Here is a 16094-nt window from a genome sequence, read left to right on the forward strand (position 1 = left end):
CTCTGGTTACTCACAAAATACTGACTATTCATCTTACTTCAGAGCAGAACAGTTCTTCAAGAAGATGAAATTTTGGTGGCAAGCTTCGTATTTAGGATAAAGAAAGAACAAAGTATAAACCTATTTTCTTTTTCACATGGCAAATATTAGATGCTTTCAAAAAGCTGAAACTTGAAGGACATGTAGCAAACAGTAGCCAGCAAGCTGTGGCTGTGTAGAGCCACATATGAAACCTGTTTGTTCCAGCTGGTGTTTCATGTGGACATACCAATCTCAGCAACTTCTCTACAATTCAGGCTGGTTTAGCAATACACCACAAGAAGTTGGATGACAGGAAAATTCTGAAACATTCCTTTTTTAAAATTAGTTGTTCAGCTACCACTTTTTGTGTCACCCAGTTCATTAATAATAGCGGGAAATTTGACATTTTAGGCATTTGCATTTCGCAATGCTTTATATAAAAAAGCTCAGCATAAAAATAAATATTTTGACTTTTCAGAGAAGAAGGTGTATCTCTCTCGGCACTCCTTCAACATTTACTATGTTGAATTCCTTATTATACAGTGTGATGATAATGCAGAGGCCTCCTGCCTCTAAGCTGTGTAAATTAATATTGCTTATTAAAAGAAAAATACATATCAACTGACTAGTTATTAATAAGGTCCTAATCACTGTCATAGCTTCAAGCCAAAGCACAAAGATGTTTTTTGGTTGGAACTAGTTCAGTCTGATGAGGAAAACATGAACCTTACAGGAAATGCTTCTATTATTATGTATTTTTTTAAATACAGCAATGCATATGTGTGAAGCCTAATCACATAGACAGCTACAGCCAAGAGCAGGAGAAGGAAGGCAAAAGGACTGTGATGGAGGAATGGGTGTGTTCAGATGATCTGAAAACTAGAAGGTCTGGCTTTCAGAATTTAAGGCAGGCCTGAGACTGCTGATCAGTCACTACAGGAGATGAAAAGGAGATGTAGATGTGTAAATATAGGTATCTGCGATGAAAACAGTGTTGGAGACTTGTGCTGCTTTTGGAGTAATTGCTTGCCAGATGGACTGGCAAGAAATTAGATGGACTTTTGACTTTCCCTGAAGTCATGTCTGAAGTTTTTTTCTGAATTTCTTTGGGATTATGTTTGGATTTCCCCCAGAATGTTTGAGGGTCTGAATCTAGGACTGGCATGTCTTAAAACCATTTGGGAGCTGCTCACTGGACTGGCCAGGGCAGTTTTAATTTTTGCTTAGAGTTTCCTGACGCTGTTTTTAAATTCAAATTACACTGGAGTTGCATTCCTGTTTGTTTTTGTTTTGCATTCCAGCTGAGTTGTTTTGCTTCAGTGGTTGAGATCTTATTAAGAATGTCTGAACATAATTTACTATTACTACAGCATAGTATAGAAAGCTCTAACTCTGCTTCGCACAATTTCATTTGCCAAGTTAAAAACTTTTTTTTATCTCCCTATGGTCTGAAGATGAGTGTTCACTGACCTGTGTGAATAATGTGACAGTTCCAGATCTTTATGAGCTGATATTTTTAAACTAATGTGATCCTCATAATCTCTTGTCCACTCCCCTTTTCAAATACACAGATACACACACGGTTCAGACTAGGGAAGACCTAGTAAAAATGCTTTGATGAGCTGTATTCTGCCTCTTTATTCAAGATTCGTTTCATTTCTAAGATCCTAAAATTTAAATCTTACTCTGATGATTCTCCATTGTCTGTGCTACAGATTAAAGTAAGATTTTTTTTTTTTAAATTTGCATTTTAAATTTTAATGAATTAATCTTCGATATGCAACTTGAAAGCTCAGAGGCAAGAAGCAAGCCTTAAGGACAAAATGGCAGTATTTTGTAGGACTAAAATGCCTGGGTTTAAAATTTCGGAATCCCTGGCACATTTTCAGTGCTGATTGTAAAAGGGAGTGTACCTGTTTCTAATATTTACTTAGGCATATTACTTTTGCATTGGGAGACTATGCAGCAGTTTATTCTGAATGCTCTACACATGTGCAACAGAAATATTTTTTGCCCTAAAAACATTAAAAAATGAATATAGGATCAGAAAAAACACAGTTTTAATTAAATGTTTGAGGATGAAAGAAGCACACTTGCTGGACCCTCTCATAGATACAAGAAGAGTTGCAAACCTCTTTATAGTCACTTTTTATTTGGTTTAATTTTCACAAAAGAAGTCTCCTTTTTCAAAGTTTTATGATTCATTTCCCTTAGCAAATGGCTTTAGAAGTACTTAATAGAAAATAAATGCAAAATCCTTTTATACAAACTACTACTTCTTCTTGAGATGAAGAAGTGCCAGTTCCCAGTGCTTGTAAAATATACTGAAATATCAAACCTTCGATCATCCTGGGACTGACTACATCAGATGTCCAGCTGTACCTAAGCTGAAAAAGTAAATCAGAGACCTCTCTATCATCCTGGGATGATGGAGTTCAGGAAAATTTTAGTATCAGGATTGCTTGATAACCTAGCTGAACAGTTTCTAGGGAATTCAGTTCACATATGCTTAAAAGCTTATATAAGTATTTTTAAAAGGTATTTTATAACCTATTGCAAAATAACTAAGGCTCACCATAGCCCCAAGCATATTTTTATTGTGTGGGAACCAGCTCCAGCAGTCACATGTTTTCTACACACACTGTGCCAATGCCTGCTTGATACCAACAACTAAGGTAAAAAAAAAAAAAGGAATGAGGGTAGGAGCCTTTCAAAATGCCAGAATTTTAAACTCTAATGAATATTTGGAATTTCACAACTGCTTAAGATACATGCAGACTTTTGGACTCCAATATTAGTTTTGTATTTATATTTTTACTTTCTAAAAAATCTGTAGTTATTTACATCCAGATTTTGGGTTACTGCTTCTTTTTGTTTGTTTGCTTGTTTGTTAGTGTTGGGGTGTTTTTTGGGTGCCTTTTTTTGTTTTTTTTTTTTGGGGGGGGTGTGTTGGAAATTTTTTGTTTGTTTGTGTTTTTAACATCATAAGCTTTTTTTAGTAATTGTTTGGCAGTAAAAGCATAGAAAAGAAAAATCTGCTCTAGTGCAATCCTCTGTGGCATCCACAATGTTTTATTGTCAGTATAAGCATTATTCTTAAGCTTTTGCCAGAGTCCAAAATCATCTTCACTTTCCATCAGTAAAGAAAGAGCCACAAACTCCAGTGTCAATCTACTCTATTTTAGGTGTGTGAGCAATACACTTTACGTCTGCAAAAAGAAAAAAATGTTCTCTGTGTCATCCAGAGAACCAGGAATGTTTCTGATTTATAAGGACTGCTTCTGTCACAGAAACAGTTTTCTGGTGCTTCTGTAAATTTTAGCATCCTGACAGTGGAACTGGTTGTGAGCTTTCCAGCACAACATTGTTTTCTTGGAAAATGCTGCTTTACAAGAAGGAATCCATTTACTAAAGAGGGTCAGTTTTGGCCAAACTCTTAAGTCAATGTTAGCATTTGGGGCTTTTTTTTAACTTAAGGGAGAATTTTCTGTCATCAAAATGTCATTATGTTCTGCTTGATGCTTTCTCTAGGAAAGCTGGTATTCACAATCCAGTTTCAAAGCAAAACATGAAATCTTTTGAGTGGCTCAAGTCCCAAATAATAAATTTTTTTATTAATTATCAGTCTTGGAGGCTTTTAACCTGATTTGCGGTAAGGGAAGAAGTCAGTGACTGGAAAACTGTTGCAGAGCAGCAGAACTGCTTCTGTCTTGACCCCCTGTGATATCTGCTGGCCACAATCTGTGAGACCAAGAAGCAGGGCTGGATGAGTTCACCTGTGCTCCAGGTGCTGTGCCAGGGACTGATACCATCTCCCTGTTAAGCTCATCACCTCAACCCATTCTTCAGTACTCTGTCTTGCCCGCTGAAGGCTCTTACCACACCAAGTGTTCTTGGAAGAGCTCCCAACAGGGAAGGGGCAGTGTGACAAGGCAGAGGGGCAGGGCAGGAATGCACACAGTCATCACCAGGCAGGCAAAAGCCACCACCGTGCCCCAGATTCAGCCTGAGAAGGGCTGCTGCTGGCCGTAAGCCATTCCACCCTGTCAGGCTAAACTTGTGCAAGGAGGTGATTGAAGCAGACAACAAAGTTGATCTGTCTTTGGGGCTGATTCCTGGTATCGCTGTCAACCCTCACTTCCTTTTTTTGTCACGTTTTCTTTTAGATTCCCGCAGAAGGACAACATCCTACAGAGCAAATGTCAGCCTTCAGCATACGAAAACAGTCTCCTAATCAAAGCGGTAATACTGAGTCTCCTCCATTTCCTGCTCCCGGGGCACTTGGAGGCTGAGGCACGGCCTCCCTCCTGTCCAGGCCTCGCCATGGCCCTGGCACAGCTCCCTCACAGGGGAGGAGGGTGATTCGGGCCACTGCGACCCGTTTCAGATGCCAAACTATTGGTGTTGTGCACAAAATGAGGCTGGCAGGGATTCAGACCAGAACATCCCACTGGGCAGCGGAGTGTGGTCGAGTGGGGAGCTGGGTGGTGCGGGGCAAGGTGGTGTGGTTGTCATGGAGAACTCACAGGAGCAAGGGGCTGCAAGGGCAGTGGGAAGATCCACTGGTCTCAGCGCCGTCTCTTTGACTTGCACAGGGAAAACGAGGAGAAATTGAGGAAATCTAGAATGGGGGAAGGGGAGAGAAAAGCTGTTTAGTCATTGTCTGATGGGATGGTTTGCTCCTCTAGAGGAATAAAACTAGAGGACTGCTGGAATTTGCTTTCTGTACAGAGAAATGTCCAGAGGCAAACTAGAAACATGATGAAATTTTCCATTTCCCTGAACCTCAAAAATATTTCTGTAGACTGAAAGGTTTTTGAGATGCATGAGGACCTGGTTTGGGTGGGATATACCAGGCTTACAAAATTGGTGTTGCTACTTCAGGGAGCTGCTTGGCTCTGCTGTATTGAGGACATAAATTTTTATTGTCAAATTGAGACAGGGATGAGCTGCATCTGCCTGTGCTCATGTGACCTAATCTGTTGTATCAGATCTATGTTTAATTTTTTAGCTGAAGCTTGGGAGAAAATTCATAGGCCAGAAACGAGTACTCTTCTGCAAGCCCAGGGCCTCAGGCATTAGCAGAGTGCTTGCAATGTTTCTTGAGAAGAAAACAATATCTATTCCTTGTCTACCACCTTTATAAGAGGTTTCATGAGACCTTCTTTGCACTTAGCAGTTTAAAAAACCATGATATCTGAGAAATCCGAGTGATTTTTGGGTAGGTGATATCAGTTTTCCTAAAGTACTATTGGTAAAAAAGACAATATGGCACATGTACAGTTAATTTTAATAGTTGGATATATACCAAGTACTTCTTGATTATACAGAAATGCTTATGTGATGTTCATATTACTGAAGAATTTTTCTTCAAGATTCAGAGGAGGTAATGGCTGATAGTAGAGCAGAGAGTAAAATATATTGCAGACAGTTGAAAGCATCTTTGGCTAAAACTATTAGGATGAAAAAAATGCTGGAATAATTTCCCCCCCTTTAGCTGCCATCAAGTATCCTTGCTGAAGAGAAGCTTTCTCTTTGGCATGCATAAACTTGAGCTCACGTTTTTCCTACTTCTGAAAAACTAACTTTTCCTTTGTTTTTTTTTTTAACAATACAAATAATTGTACCAAATTAAAAATCTTTAAATATTTATGAGAAATGAGAAAAGGTACACATTTTTAGAGAAAATGCAGTTTATATGGTCTTGTTTTCTAATTAAAACTATCTCCATTCTTGACAGTGACCATGAGACAAAGTTATTGTTTAAAGTGGTGAAGGTCTTTCCTCTTTTCAGTTTGCAAGAAGTGTTTATTTTAATAGATAATCTAATGAACCACTGGAGCTATTCAGACAAGCCTGGGATGCCTTCATTTTTTTTTAAGTCTTTAAAGTCAGATTTGAATAAATATTTTTAAGAGAAGAGCTAGCTCAATAGGCAGTGAACAGGCTGATGCAGAAGTCATGCAGTGAGGATAGATTAGTTTTTGTTAATCTACCATGAATGTCAGCTCATTCTTACAAGCAACATTTTTCATGTCCCTGGTCATTTGTCAAATGGCTGGATCTATGCTGCTTAAAAAGAAGAAAGGCAAACCTGGGCATCAAGGCCAAAAGATGGAAGCACACATGCGTGCTATCACAGCCATGGCTTCTAAAACATTTATCACTTTTCTAGCACCTCAGTCTTGGAGAGAGCAAGTCCAACACAGAACCAGAGAACATTTGCAACTAGGCAGACGTCAGTGATGAGTCCAAACCTTTCATTCCTTCTCTTTCACTTGGCAGTATAGGGAATTGAAACAGGCACAGTTAGAATTACAGACAGATATATATATACATTCTTAGACTGAATTTTATCTTTGTACATCAGTGTCTACTTTTACAAGAAAAATGTATTTAAAAATTCACTGTTGGCCATTGTCGCTTAAGATAAATGTTTTGGTGCTCTATTATGATTTGGTCTTCCACTCACTGTAGCCATTTGTCATTTTTTAATGTTATCACTATGGGTGAAGTTCTTGTATTAAAAGCAAGAAGTACATTTTCTTATAAATCAGAGCAGAATGCCAAAACACAGCTCTGACTAATGACGTATTACTGACTGAATGTGTTTTCTGTGGAGTGTGTTCTTTCTACACACAATTTTTACAGTCTAATTACTGCACACCAGATAGTGATGTCTTCTGAAATTTGGTGTCTCCTTTTGCGTGAATCTTCAGAGTGTGAGGAATTAATGGAGAAAACGGTGAGGGTCTTTAGAGGAAAACACAAGATCCTCTGTATTTTTCAATTTTTTTGATTAATTGGTTGTATTAACAAGGATTTTACATATTTAATTTTTCACCTTCTCTTCTCTGGATAAAATTTGGGGCAAATATAGAAATTAAAAAATGGAATTCATATTTGCTCTGAACTTCTAGCTTTTCATTTTAATAGGTCATGTTAAAATATCACATCAATATTTCTTCTCACCTCAAATAAGCTGACGATATGAAACTCAGGTAAACTGAGAATACTGAACAATAGTTGTTGCATATTTTTGCTAGCAAAAGGGGCCAAAATCCTCATGAAACAAACCAAAGGAGATAAATGTCAGCTTTCTAATACAGGGAAGAATCCATATTCTCCAAAATCAAGTGAAAATCATATTGTTACTTCCCTAGTACACTAAATATCAGCCTTGTTGGACAATGATATTTTAGGATGTTTTCAGAAGTAAATAAGTCTTCCGTGTTTGTTCAGCATGTCAGTCTGTCTCTCCCAACAACCTTTGAAACCATACACCAATTTTAGTTAAATTTGATGTAAAGGTATAAATCTTAAAGGTATTGCTTTTATTAAAGTTCAGTAAAACTAAGTAACTGACTAGAAGAGAAATTCTGTTCATTTAGCCTTTCAGGAAAAAGCTTTAGAGGGAGTCTGACTCTTTGTGAAACATGAAAATCCACATATTTTGGGCTGGTTGTAATTGGAGAGCCATGTGGTCAACTCAAGATTAGCCTTCCTTCAAAATTTGCATCTTGTCACACATCTGCAAATACAAAACCCACAGACAACACCACAGGAAATTTGGTGTCAGGATTCATTAGTTTGACTTTCCTGGGATTACTGTGGTATGCAAATTTCATAATTCCTTTATCAGATCTGTGATATGTGTTTTCATTAGAAATAGGCAAAGCAGTTTAATATTAAGGATGAAACTGAATTTAGTTTACTATGCTGGGCTTCTGCAGGCCCTTCAAAGTTGAAGCCACAACCTTTTTAAGAAGCAATCTGCACTAAATAGGTTATGATAACTGAAAATTCAATCTGTATTAAACTTTTATGTATTTCAACCTATGTAATAGTACTTTAGGTTTCCAAAGTTTTTCCACATGTTAATTTTCACGACATTTCTCTGCATTTGCAGATAAGAAGAGCCCCTCTGTTGCAATTAAAAGCAGACAACAGGCTACTCATGATATTAATAAACGACGGACCCTTTTGCAAGATAACAGCTGGATAAAGAAGAGGCCTGAGGAGGAAAGGTAAGAAAAATATGAAATGCATTTCTTCCATATTTAGTTCAGTATGCCATGTACCTTTGCATGGAGCATCTACTTTTGCATGGATGGTATCAACCAGAACTAGGGGAATTCAATCAAATAACTCTTATTTATTTATCTTGATGAGGTATTGGTTGCCTTTTGGAAGTATTAGTTTGCTGAATATTCACTGACTGTTTTTCATTGGGACTTTTGAGTGCTGAGTATTTGATAAGGTTTTGCTCTACAAGTAAAATCCCACATTTCACGTATCTAGGTTGCAAGACTATGATCTGACTTTTTATAAGCAAGAAGATTATAAATCTGGGCAAGTTCTTTTAAGGAGCTTAAGTCAGAATCAGTTTAAATTTAATGTAAACTAGGACTTAAATTACAGCAGAAACAATGTCTTGAGACTATGTTATCATTATCTGGCCCATGAGCAGCATGTAGGAAGAGATAATTCTTACTGCAAAATGTCTGGAGTCTTCTACTGCAGAGTTCTGCAGCTGGTGCAATTACAGTGGTAGTGGACAGCTGTGAAATCTGATTGAAGACAGAAATCTTTTGCCAAGAAAAAGTGATCTCTTTTTAACACTCACTGTTTTTCTTTTGCTTGAAGTGCTGATGAAAACTACGGAAGGGCTGTCCTTAACCAATACAAATCCCAAGATAGCCTACACAGGTATGGTAGAGTATCTGTACGCCTTTCTAATGATACCAAAGAAAACTTGGTATCCATTTACTATATCCTGTATATAGCAAGAGCTTGCTTTGTTCAGTTTTAGTCTATTCATATTTTCACTGTAAATCAGACTCCAGTGTCAATAATTGATCACTGCAGTGGATCCAGGGTTAGATCTGTTGACACCTGGATGGTCTAAAACCCTGTATGATACTTTATCTGAGACATAAATACTGTTTTATTAATGATGAGTTTTTTAATATAACCAGTGACCAAAGTGGCATTTCTAAATTTTTTATTCCAGCAGTAGCACAAATGAAAAGGAAGATCAGAAAGCTGTACTTGGACGATACAGATCTGATACCACCTTGGACAGGTAGGGCTTTTATTCTGGATGTATTGTGTGTTGTGATTGTCATACCTGTGAGAGGTCTTAAAAATGAAAGCATGAATGAAGTCAGTGTTTTTTTTAAAGTTTTTGTATTCATTAAGCATCTAAGTAAAAGACTTTGAATGATTTTTGCATGAATTTTCAATGAGACAAATGAAAATATGATTTGAGAAAAGGTTCTTTTGATATCATCTTCTTTTTTTGTACCTGTTTCTGTATATTCCTTTCCTCATAAATGTAAGTATCTTTCCACAGATGATAACCACTCCTCCCCAATTTCCTCCTTTTCAAACTCAAAACCAAAGTCATTATCTCCAACAGCTAAGCACAACATGGCTAAACCCATAGTTCTTTGCAAATACTGTGATCAGTACCAATATTGGAGTCGTGGTTGTCATACAGGTGCTTAATTTGAATGTTCTGTTCAGCCTTGACCTCTGCTGGGTGAAGGCATGACCATGCTTGTGTTTGTAGATTCTTTGTGTTGCATCTTCAAAATCCAGCCACCATTAACATCTGCTATCCAGAACATGCTGAGGCTGTGAGATCCAGCACTTAAACGCACACTGTGGGAAAAGTGCACTTTGTTTAGTTGGGTTTTAGCACTGTGCTATTTCATTTCATGATCCTTACTTCTCTTGTAAGAAACAATGCAAAATTGTTACATAAAATGTACCTTCTCCGCAGGAGTTTGAAAAAGAATAGGCTAGAGACCTGTGCACTATCGTCACCCTGCCTGTCCGACAGCCAGTGAATGCTGCTGTATTTGTTCAATCATCATGAGGAAGCCACTCTATAACTTCAATTCACCTGTTGCTCTTCTCTGTATATTTTCTATTTCTATATTAGTCTTTTTGGTCTGGGAATCGAAATCTCCATGTAGCTATTTAAGATGGGTGCACACCTTGTATGTACACAGAGGAGTAATAACAATGATTTCTATTTCATTTGCAATTCTTCCCCTTGTACTTCATAACACTGAGTTTGCTCTTTTGAGTCCTGCTAAGAATTGAGTTTTAATTTTCACAACATTATCTATATAATTCCAAGATTTCTTTTCCGTGTGATAATTGCTGGTTCAGAGATCAATTGTTTCTCTTGGCAGGCATTACTTTGCATCTAAGAAAAGTGAATGTCATCTGCCATTTTAGAAATCTGACATGTTAGCAGATGACTTCTGAAAAGCTTTGCCATTTGTTTTGACTACCATTAAGTAATAACATTGGCAAGCAACATCATCTCACTCTCCTCTTTTCCAGATAATTCATGAACACATGGAAGAACATAGGTCTTGTACATATCTCTCCTTCCACTCTGGAAACTTGCCATTTATTTCAAAGTTTTGTTTCCTATATTTTAAGCAGTTATTTCTCTATTTCCCATGGGAGATCAGTTTACTTAAGAGCTCTTGAAACTGACTTCTGTGAAGCTTTTTGGAAATTGAAGTAGCATATATCAGCTGTGTCACACTTACTCACATGGCCACTCACTTCAAAACAATTTTAAAATTTGATTTTCATGCCTCAAACCCTGATTACTAATTTAGAAGTCACAGGACAATTCCAGTTTCTACAGTGTCACTGAGGAACACTGGTTTTTTGTACTCGATATCTTTTTGGTTTATGCTGAGATACTAAAGTATCTGAATTATTTGAGGTTGTAAGCTGACTATCTTTGTGTTTTCATATACACAAATATCTAACATAAAGGGTTCTTAATATGCAACTGATGACAGAGTATACCAAAAAAGGAATTTAGGTGTAAATATAGACTTCTGAAAACTAATGCGGAACATGCCATAAAGGGAGTGAATAATGATGCTTCTGCCTTGAAATTACCACAGTGAGGAAGCTGCAGTCAAGTTGTTTATATTCCTCAGTCATCAATAGTCTTTACAAAACCGGAATACAGCCATTCCAGGATTAATTTGTGCACACCTATCGCCAGCAGGCAGTTTTATAAGGGATGACCACATGTTCTGCAACTCCTCAAATTTGCGACCTAAGATATAAAAGGCTGTGGTGATGTATCTTCTCTTAGTACCTTTTTTGTAGTTGAATTTGGTACTTCTGCTTCCTCTGTGAAGGACGTTCTCCACTTGGTATAATTCTCTTATTTTCTTATAAATTATTCCTGACAAGCATAGCCATATGCTGGAAGTCTCCAAGCTTAGAACTGACCAGTTTGCAGAACACCTATATGGTTTATCTGCCTGTGTGGAAAAAACACTTCGGTTTTTTTGTAGAAAAGCCCTGAAGGACTGCTCCTAGTAGATGCTTCTAGAGACGAATTACCTTGGTACTGGAGATCTCTCAGATCTGTTTACAGCAATTACAAGTCATCTTGTGTTTACAGTATTATGTCATGTTGCTTATATGGAAAATCATTTCTGCCTAGATAAATTTCTGGAAAATGACCTTCTTCTATCCTGCAAATGGTCCTAGGGAGTTACCTGTTTTCAAACTGGATACTAGAACATCTTTTCACAATTCTGCTGTGCATGTCTTCTGGCCAGTAGTATTCCAATAGGAATACTGTAGTATTCCAAGAGGAAAGGATTTAAGGAATCTGGCTCTATCTAGATAAATATATATTCAATATCTAATTTTCAAAATGACAAAATAATAATTGAAATATGAATTAATAAAATCTTTGAGGACTATAGGAATAATTTTGAGCTCTTCATTGCATGTGTAAATGTGCAAATAATAACATATCTAAAAGCCATATTATGTGCAGCTTTTTGCTTCTTGGATACTGCTATAACCATGTCAAAAAAGGTATTTTTTGATATGAATTTTGCCTAACCCAATGGCTACAAAATTTGAACACCATTTTCCATTTTAAAAATCTGGGAGAGATGTTGCAGATAACTACATGGAATTTCACCATTGGCTGCAAGCACAAGAAAGTGCTAAACATATTAAGTTGTTTTCAGAAAGCCATAGATTGATGGCAGTAGATGCACGTGTACTTGTACTGGCATGTAGATCTACACTATTTCCAACTAAGACAGCAACTGCATTGTGCAGATGATCACAGACAGCCTTTCTGGATGGGTGGAAAAAAATTATTTATCCTTTTATTTCTCACTCATTATTAGCAACTAACCAAACATTTGACGAAAGGTGGGAGAAAATTTACAAGTCAGGTAGTGATGAAAATTACATTGCTATTTTTCCATGTACTAAGTCCAGAATAGCTTCCAGAAACACTTAAGTCCTAACTGCATCTAGAGCAATTAGATCTGGATAGATGGGACTGAAGCAAATGACATATTTTCATTGTTTATTTATTATTTATTAATAATCTAATACTTTGGAATGATAGAAGTTACTAGGAAAGGATCAGAGAGCAAACCAGAAACCGCTGCAGTGTGTGGTATGAACCTGCTTTCCACGTCTTGAACACTGCATGCATCATTTCACTTATGTGAAGAAACTACAATAGAAACAGGAGAAGAAATTAAAGAGGGAAGTGAGAAAGGATGGAATAACTCTCATGTAAAATGTCTGAAAAGACAAAAATTCCTCAGCTTGGGAAAGAATAATATAGGGAAACGGTAATGGAAGAATATTTTCTGCTTGTTGCACTGCTAGAATGAGGAGATACTCTATAAATGTTTGGATAATGAATTAAGGGGGAAAAAAAGCTATAGAAGAGAGAGAGAGAAAGAAAGAAAAGGGAGAAAAACCATTTATTTTTCCTTTAATGCATACATTAATTATAGGAGTCACTAGCACAGGACACTGTGGAGGCCAGAAATTTAAATTGGTTCAGATAAACACTACATGTTTAAATGGCCCACTGATCCAGGGGTGTCTGTTGTAGACAATGTTGTGGGTGTGAACAGAGGGTATTATTTGATTCCTTATCAGAAGCTTGAAAGTTATACAAGGAGAAGTTAACATAATACTTACCTTTCTTCCACTTTTTATTTAAAGCTTCTGCTACACTGGGCAGCAAGGGAGTAGGATGCCAGATAGAACCTTTAAGGCTTTAAAATGAGAAAATACAAAACTATGTAAAGCATTGTGCTGGAATTTTGAAAACATGTGATGAAATGTGAAAGAAATGCTGGTTCATTGGCGAGCGGGGAATGAGAAGGAACGCTCGGGTTTGCATCTGCAGCAATGCCAGCAGGTTTAGCGAGACCTCTAGTGATCTTCCCTGCAACTGTAGCTGCTGTCACAGTCACGAGCTGCCCTGACAGGAGAGGATTCTTTGCAAAATTGCAGTTAAGATTTGCAAAAGACACAGAGCACACGCTGGTGCAGATTGTGTCCCAGGATTCCCTGGAAGGCTTTTCATTCAACTGTATTCTGTGCTGCTTGAAGGCAGGATACAAAATGTTTTATATGTAACATCAGATTATAGTTCTAGGATTAATTATTTTGCATCTGTAGCTTCAGTTTATGGATGGGAATAGATAAAAAAAATACATGTAAGTTGTAGCTCAGGATGTGTTTCAGCTGATTGAATCAAATATTTAAGACAACCCTGTCAGCTTAGTATTTATCCTCTATTTCAATGTACATCACTTTATATTTAAGCTTTTCAGAGTCCCCCTGTTCTTACTAAAGAATATTCCATATATAGGAAGAAATCTGGAATAAAAGAAGAACCTAACTGCTTCAGCTATGATAGCTACATGGTGCATTTCTGTGAAAATTTTGAAGGGTTTTAGGCGGTAACTGTAGAATCCATAAAGGGCTTGAAAAATCATGTGTTTGTTTCTTCATGTAAATTTCATGGCTTAATGAAATCAGTTCAAGCACAAATAATCTAAGTTTGTTGATAGAAGTTATTCCCGTAGGTCAGCACCATGCCTTGCTAGGGATTTTGCACCAGATTATTTTCACATCACATGGATCTATGAAATCTGTAAATAAAACAAGACCGTTGCATCTCTCCAGGGATGGTGAGGCAGAGGAAAAGGCAATAGCTCTGTGTGTGCTGCTTGACTGAACATTGCTTTCTTTCTAGTATTCTGACCTAATTCAAAGGAGTTGTAATAAATGTTTAGCAACAGTGAAGTTTAATGCAGTATTATTGTTTGAACATCATCTTTGAAAACTCTTTTTTAGTGAGCTACTTAGAGTCTTCAGGTAATAATGCACTAAAGTGATATAATTTCAGCTTCTGTTCTCTACCTATTTTGATACTGGGATATTTTTAATCAGTACACAGGCCAAAATGATACTCTGTCTTTTGATTTTATTGAAAATGGATTTTAAAAAAATTTAGAGTGTGTGTTATAAATAATTTCTGTGTTTCCAACAGAATTCCAGCTGGAAATGATACTGATAAAATAAATAAGTCCCCAACTCTCAATCATAAGCAAAACAACAGGTACGAATTTCAGAAACGTTATAATCTAACTATTATGTATTATAATTTATCATGTATTATTTACCATGCATTATCATCTAAGTGTTATATACTATCATAACTTTAGAATTCATGTACATTCCAAGATTATATTGAGAAATTATTTGTATTGGATATGGCCTAGTGTAGGCTTCATTTGGCCACGTGACCTCTGGAATGTAGGCATATATCTAGATTATCACAGGCTCTTTTTATAGCTGGTGAGGAGAAAAACATGTTTTCTTTAGAATAAGAGGAATTTTGCTTGAAGAAGCCTATTTCTCCACACAGATTAAAAGGGAGACTAGTTCAGATTACACATTTACTCAGCATAATGATTATTTAATAATTTTACAGTATTTTAAATACAAAAAAGAAGAGAATAAGAGTATTTTGAAAAGTGTGGGTATGTTTTAGAGCTCTAGATTTCTCTGCATAAAATCTACCAAATACAACACATAGTTCTGAGGAAGGATACATGAAAAAAATCTATTTAATGCTTTCAGTGGAAAATGCCATTGTACATTGCCAGTGGAAAACTTGAGAACCAAAACATAAAAAAAATTTTTTTGATAGGATAGATTATTTTTCCAGTGGAAACCTTTTCTTTTGTCAGAAGGCCAGTCTTTTGTTTAAAACAGTTTTAATTTAAAGCAAGTTAGCACAACATTGTTGATACGTTGTTAAAAAAGTTGCTATGATTTGGAGGTGGCCACTTATACAGGTAATATGATTCCACAACACTGAAAAATTATTTTCTAAAAAACTTACACTTATTACCTGATTGCTTCCCTTCATTTAAGAAGGGAAGTCAGAAGAACTCAGCCACCATATGTGTAAATGCAAAGGGACAAATGCATCGCTTTGTGCCTTCATCAATGTCAGTAGAGTTCTGTCAGTACTAAATTACACAGATCATAGTTGCTAGAGAGCACAGCAATTACAAGTCATCTTGTGGAGAGTTGTGATATTACTCTGAAGAGCAAATCAGTATCTCTGGCATTTACAGTTCAACGGAGGTCACTCAAATTATAATTTTGCACCATTATGTTGTAAATCATAGTGATGATGACACATGAAGCCTCATATAAATTGGATTTTATGGGGTTTGTTCTGGAGATGGTTTTTTAACAGACCAACAATTAGTTCTGAAGTGGGACTTGAGAGACTTAAATTGTATATATTTTTTCCTGCCAGAGAGCAAAATGATTTGTAAAGTGCTATTCTTCAATTACTGTTATTATGAATTGCCAATTACTATCATTAAGAATTGCAGAGGATAAGACAATAACTTTTTGATAAATTTTATGACAAATTACTGGCTTGGATTTTATATAGGTTAGTTTTACAAACATATAGCATAAAGCATTTTATTTGAGCAAGAAACATAAAATATAAAGTATGAAAATGAAAGATATTATTATTATAGTGTTTGGAGACTAAAGTGTAGGTACAGAAGTCAATATTCTAAGAAGTCAGAAATTTGGACGTCAAGTAAAAATGCAGCTGTCTAAACATCAGAACCCTTTAAGGTCTCCCACATCTTGTGTCCTTTGAGGTATATAAACATAGTTATAGCATTTACCATACACATTTGTATCAT

The 16094-nt window shown here is 36.4% G+C and overlaps 1 protein-coding gene across 6 annotated transcripts in view; it reads left to right on the forward strand.

Annotated features, from left to right (window-relative positions):
* Positions 1-16094, forward strand: part of SCEL (sciellin) — a 69719-nt gene that overhangs the window by 23601 nt on the left and 30024 nt on the right. For 5 of the 6 annotated variants that reach the window (XM_032100000.1, XM_032100003.1, XM_032100004.1 and 2 more), the window contains exons 3-7: positions 4188-4263; positions 7931-8048; positions 8668-8730; positions 9035-9106; positions 14405-14473. In XM_032100000.1, the coding sequence (XP_031955891.1) occupies positions 4221-4263; positions 7931-8048; positions 8668-8730; positions 9035-9106; positions 14405-14473 (365 nt within the window). In that variant the 5' untranslated portion in view covers positions 4188-4220. The remainder of the gene's footprint in view (positions 1-4187; positions 4264-7930; positions 8049-8667; positions 8731-9034; positions 9107-14404; positions 14474-16094) is intronic. The other variant, XM_032100002.1, reaches the window with a different exon arrangement.

The sequence above is a fragment of the Corvus moneduloides genome, chromosome 2 (assembly GCF_009650955.1).
Source record: "Corvus moneduloides isolate bCorMon1 chromosome 2, bCorMon1.pri, whole genome shotgun sequence".
NCBI lineage: Eukaryota > Metazoa > Chordata > Aves > Passeriformes > Corvidae > Corvus > Corvus moneduloides.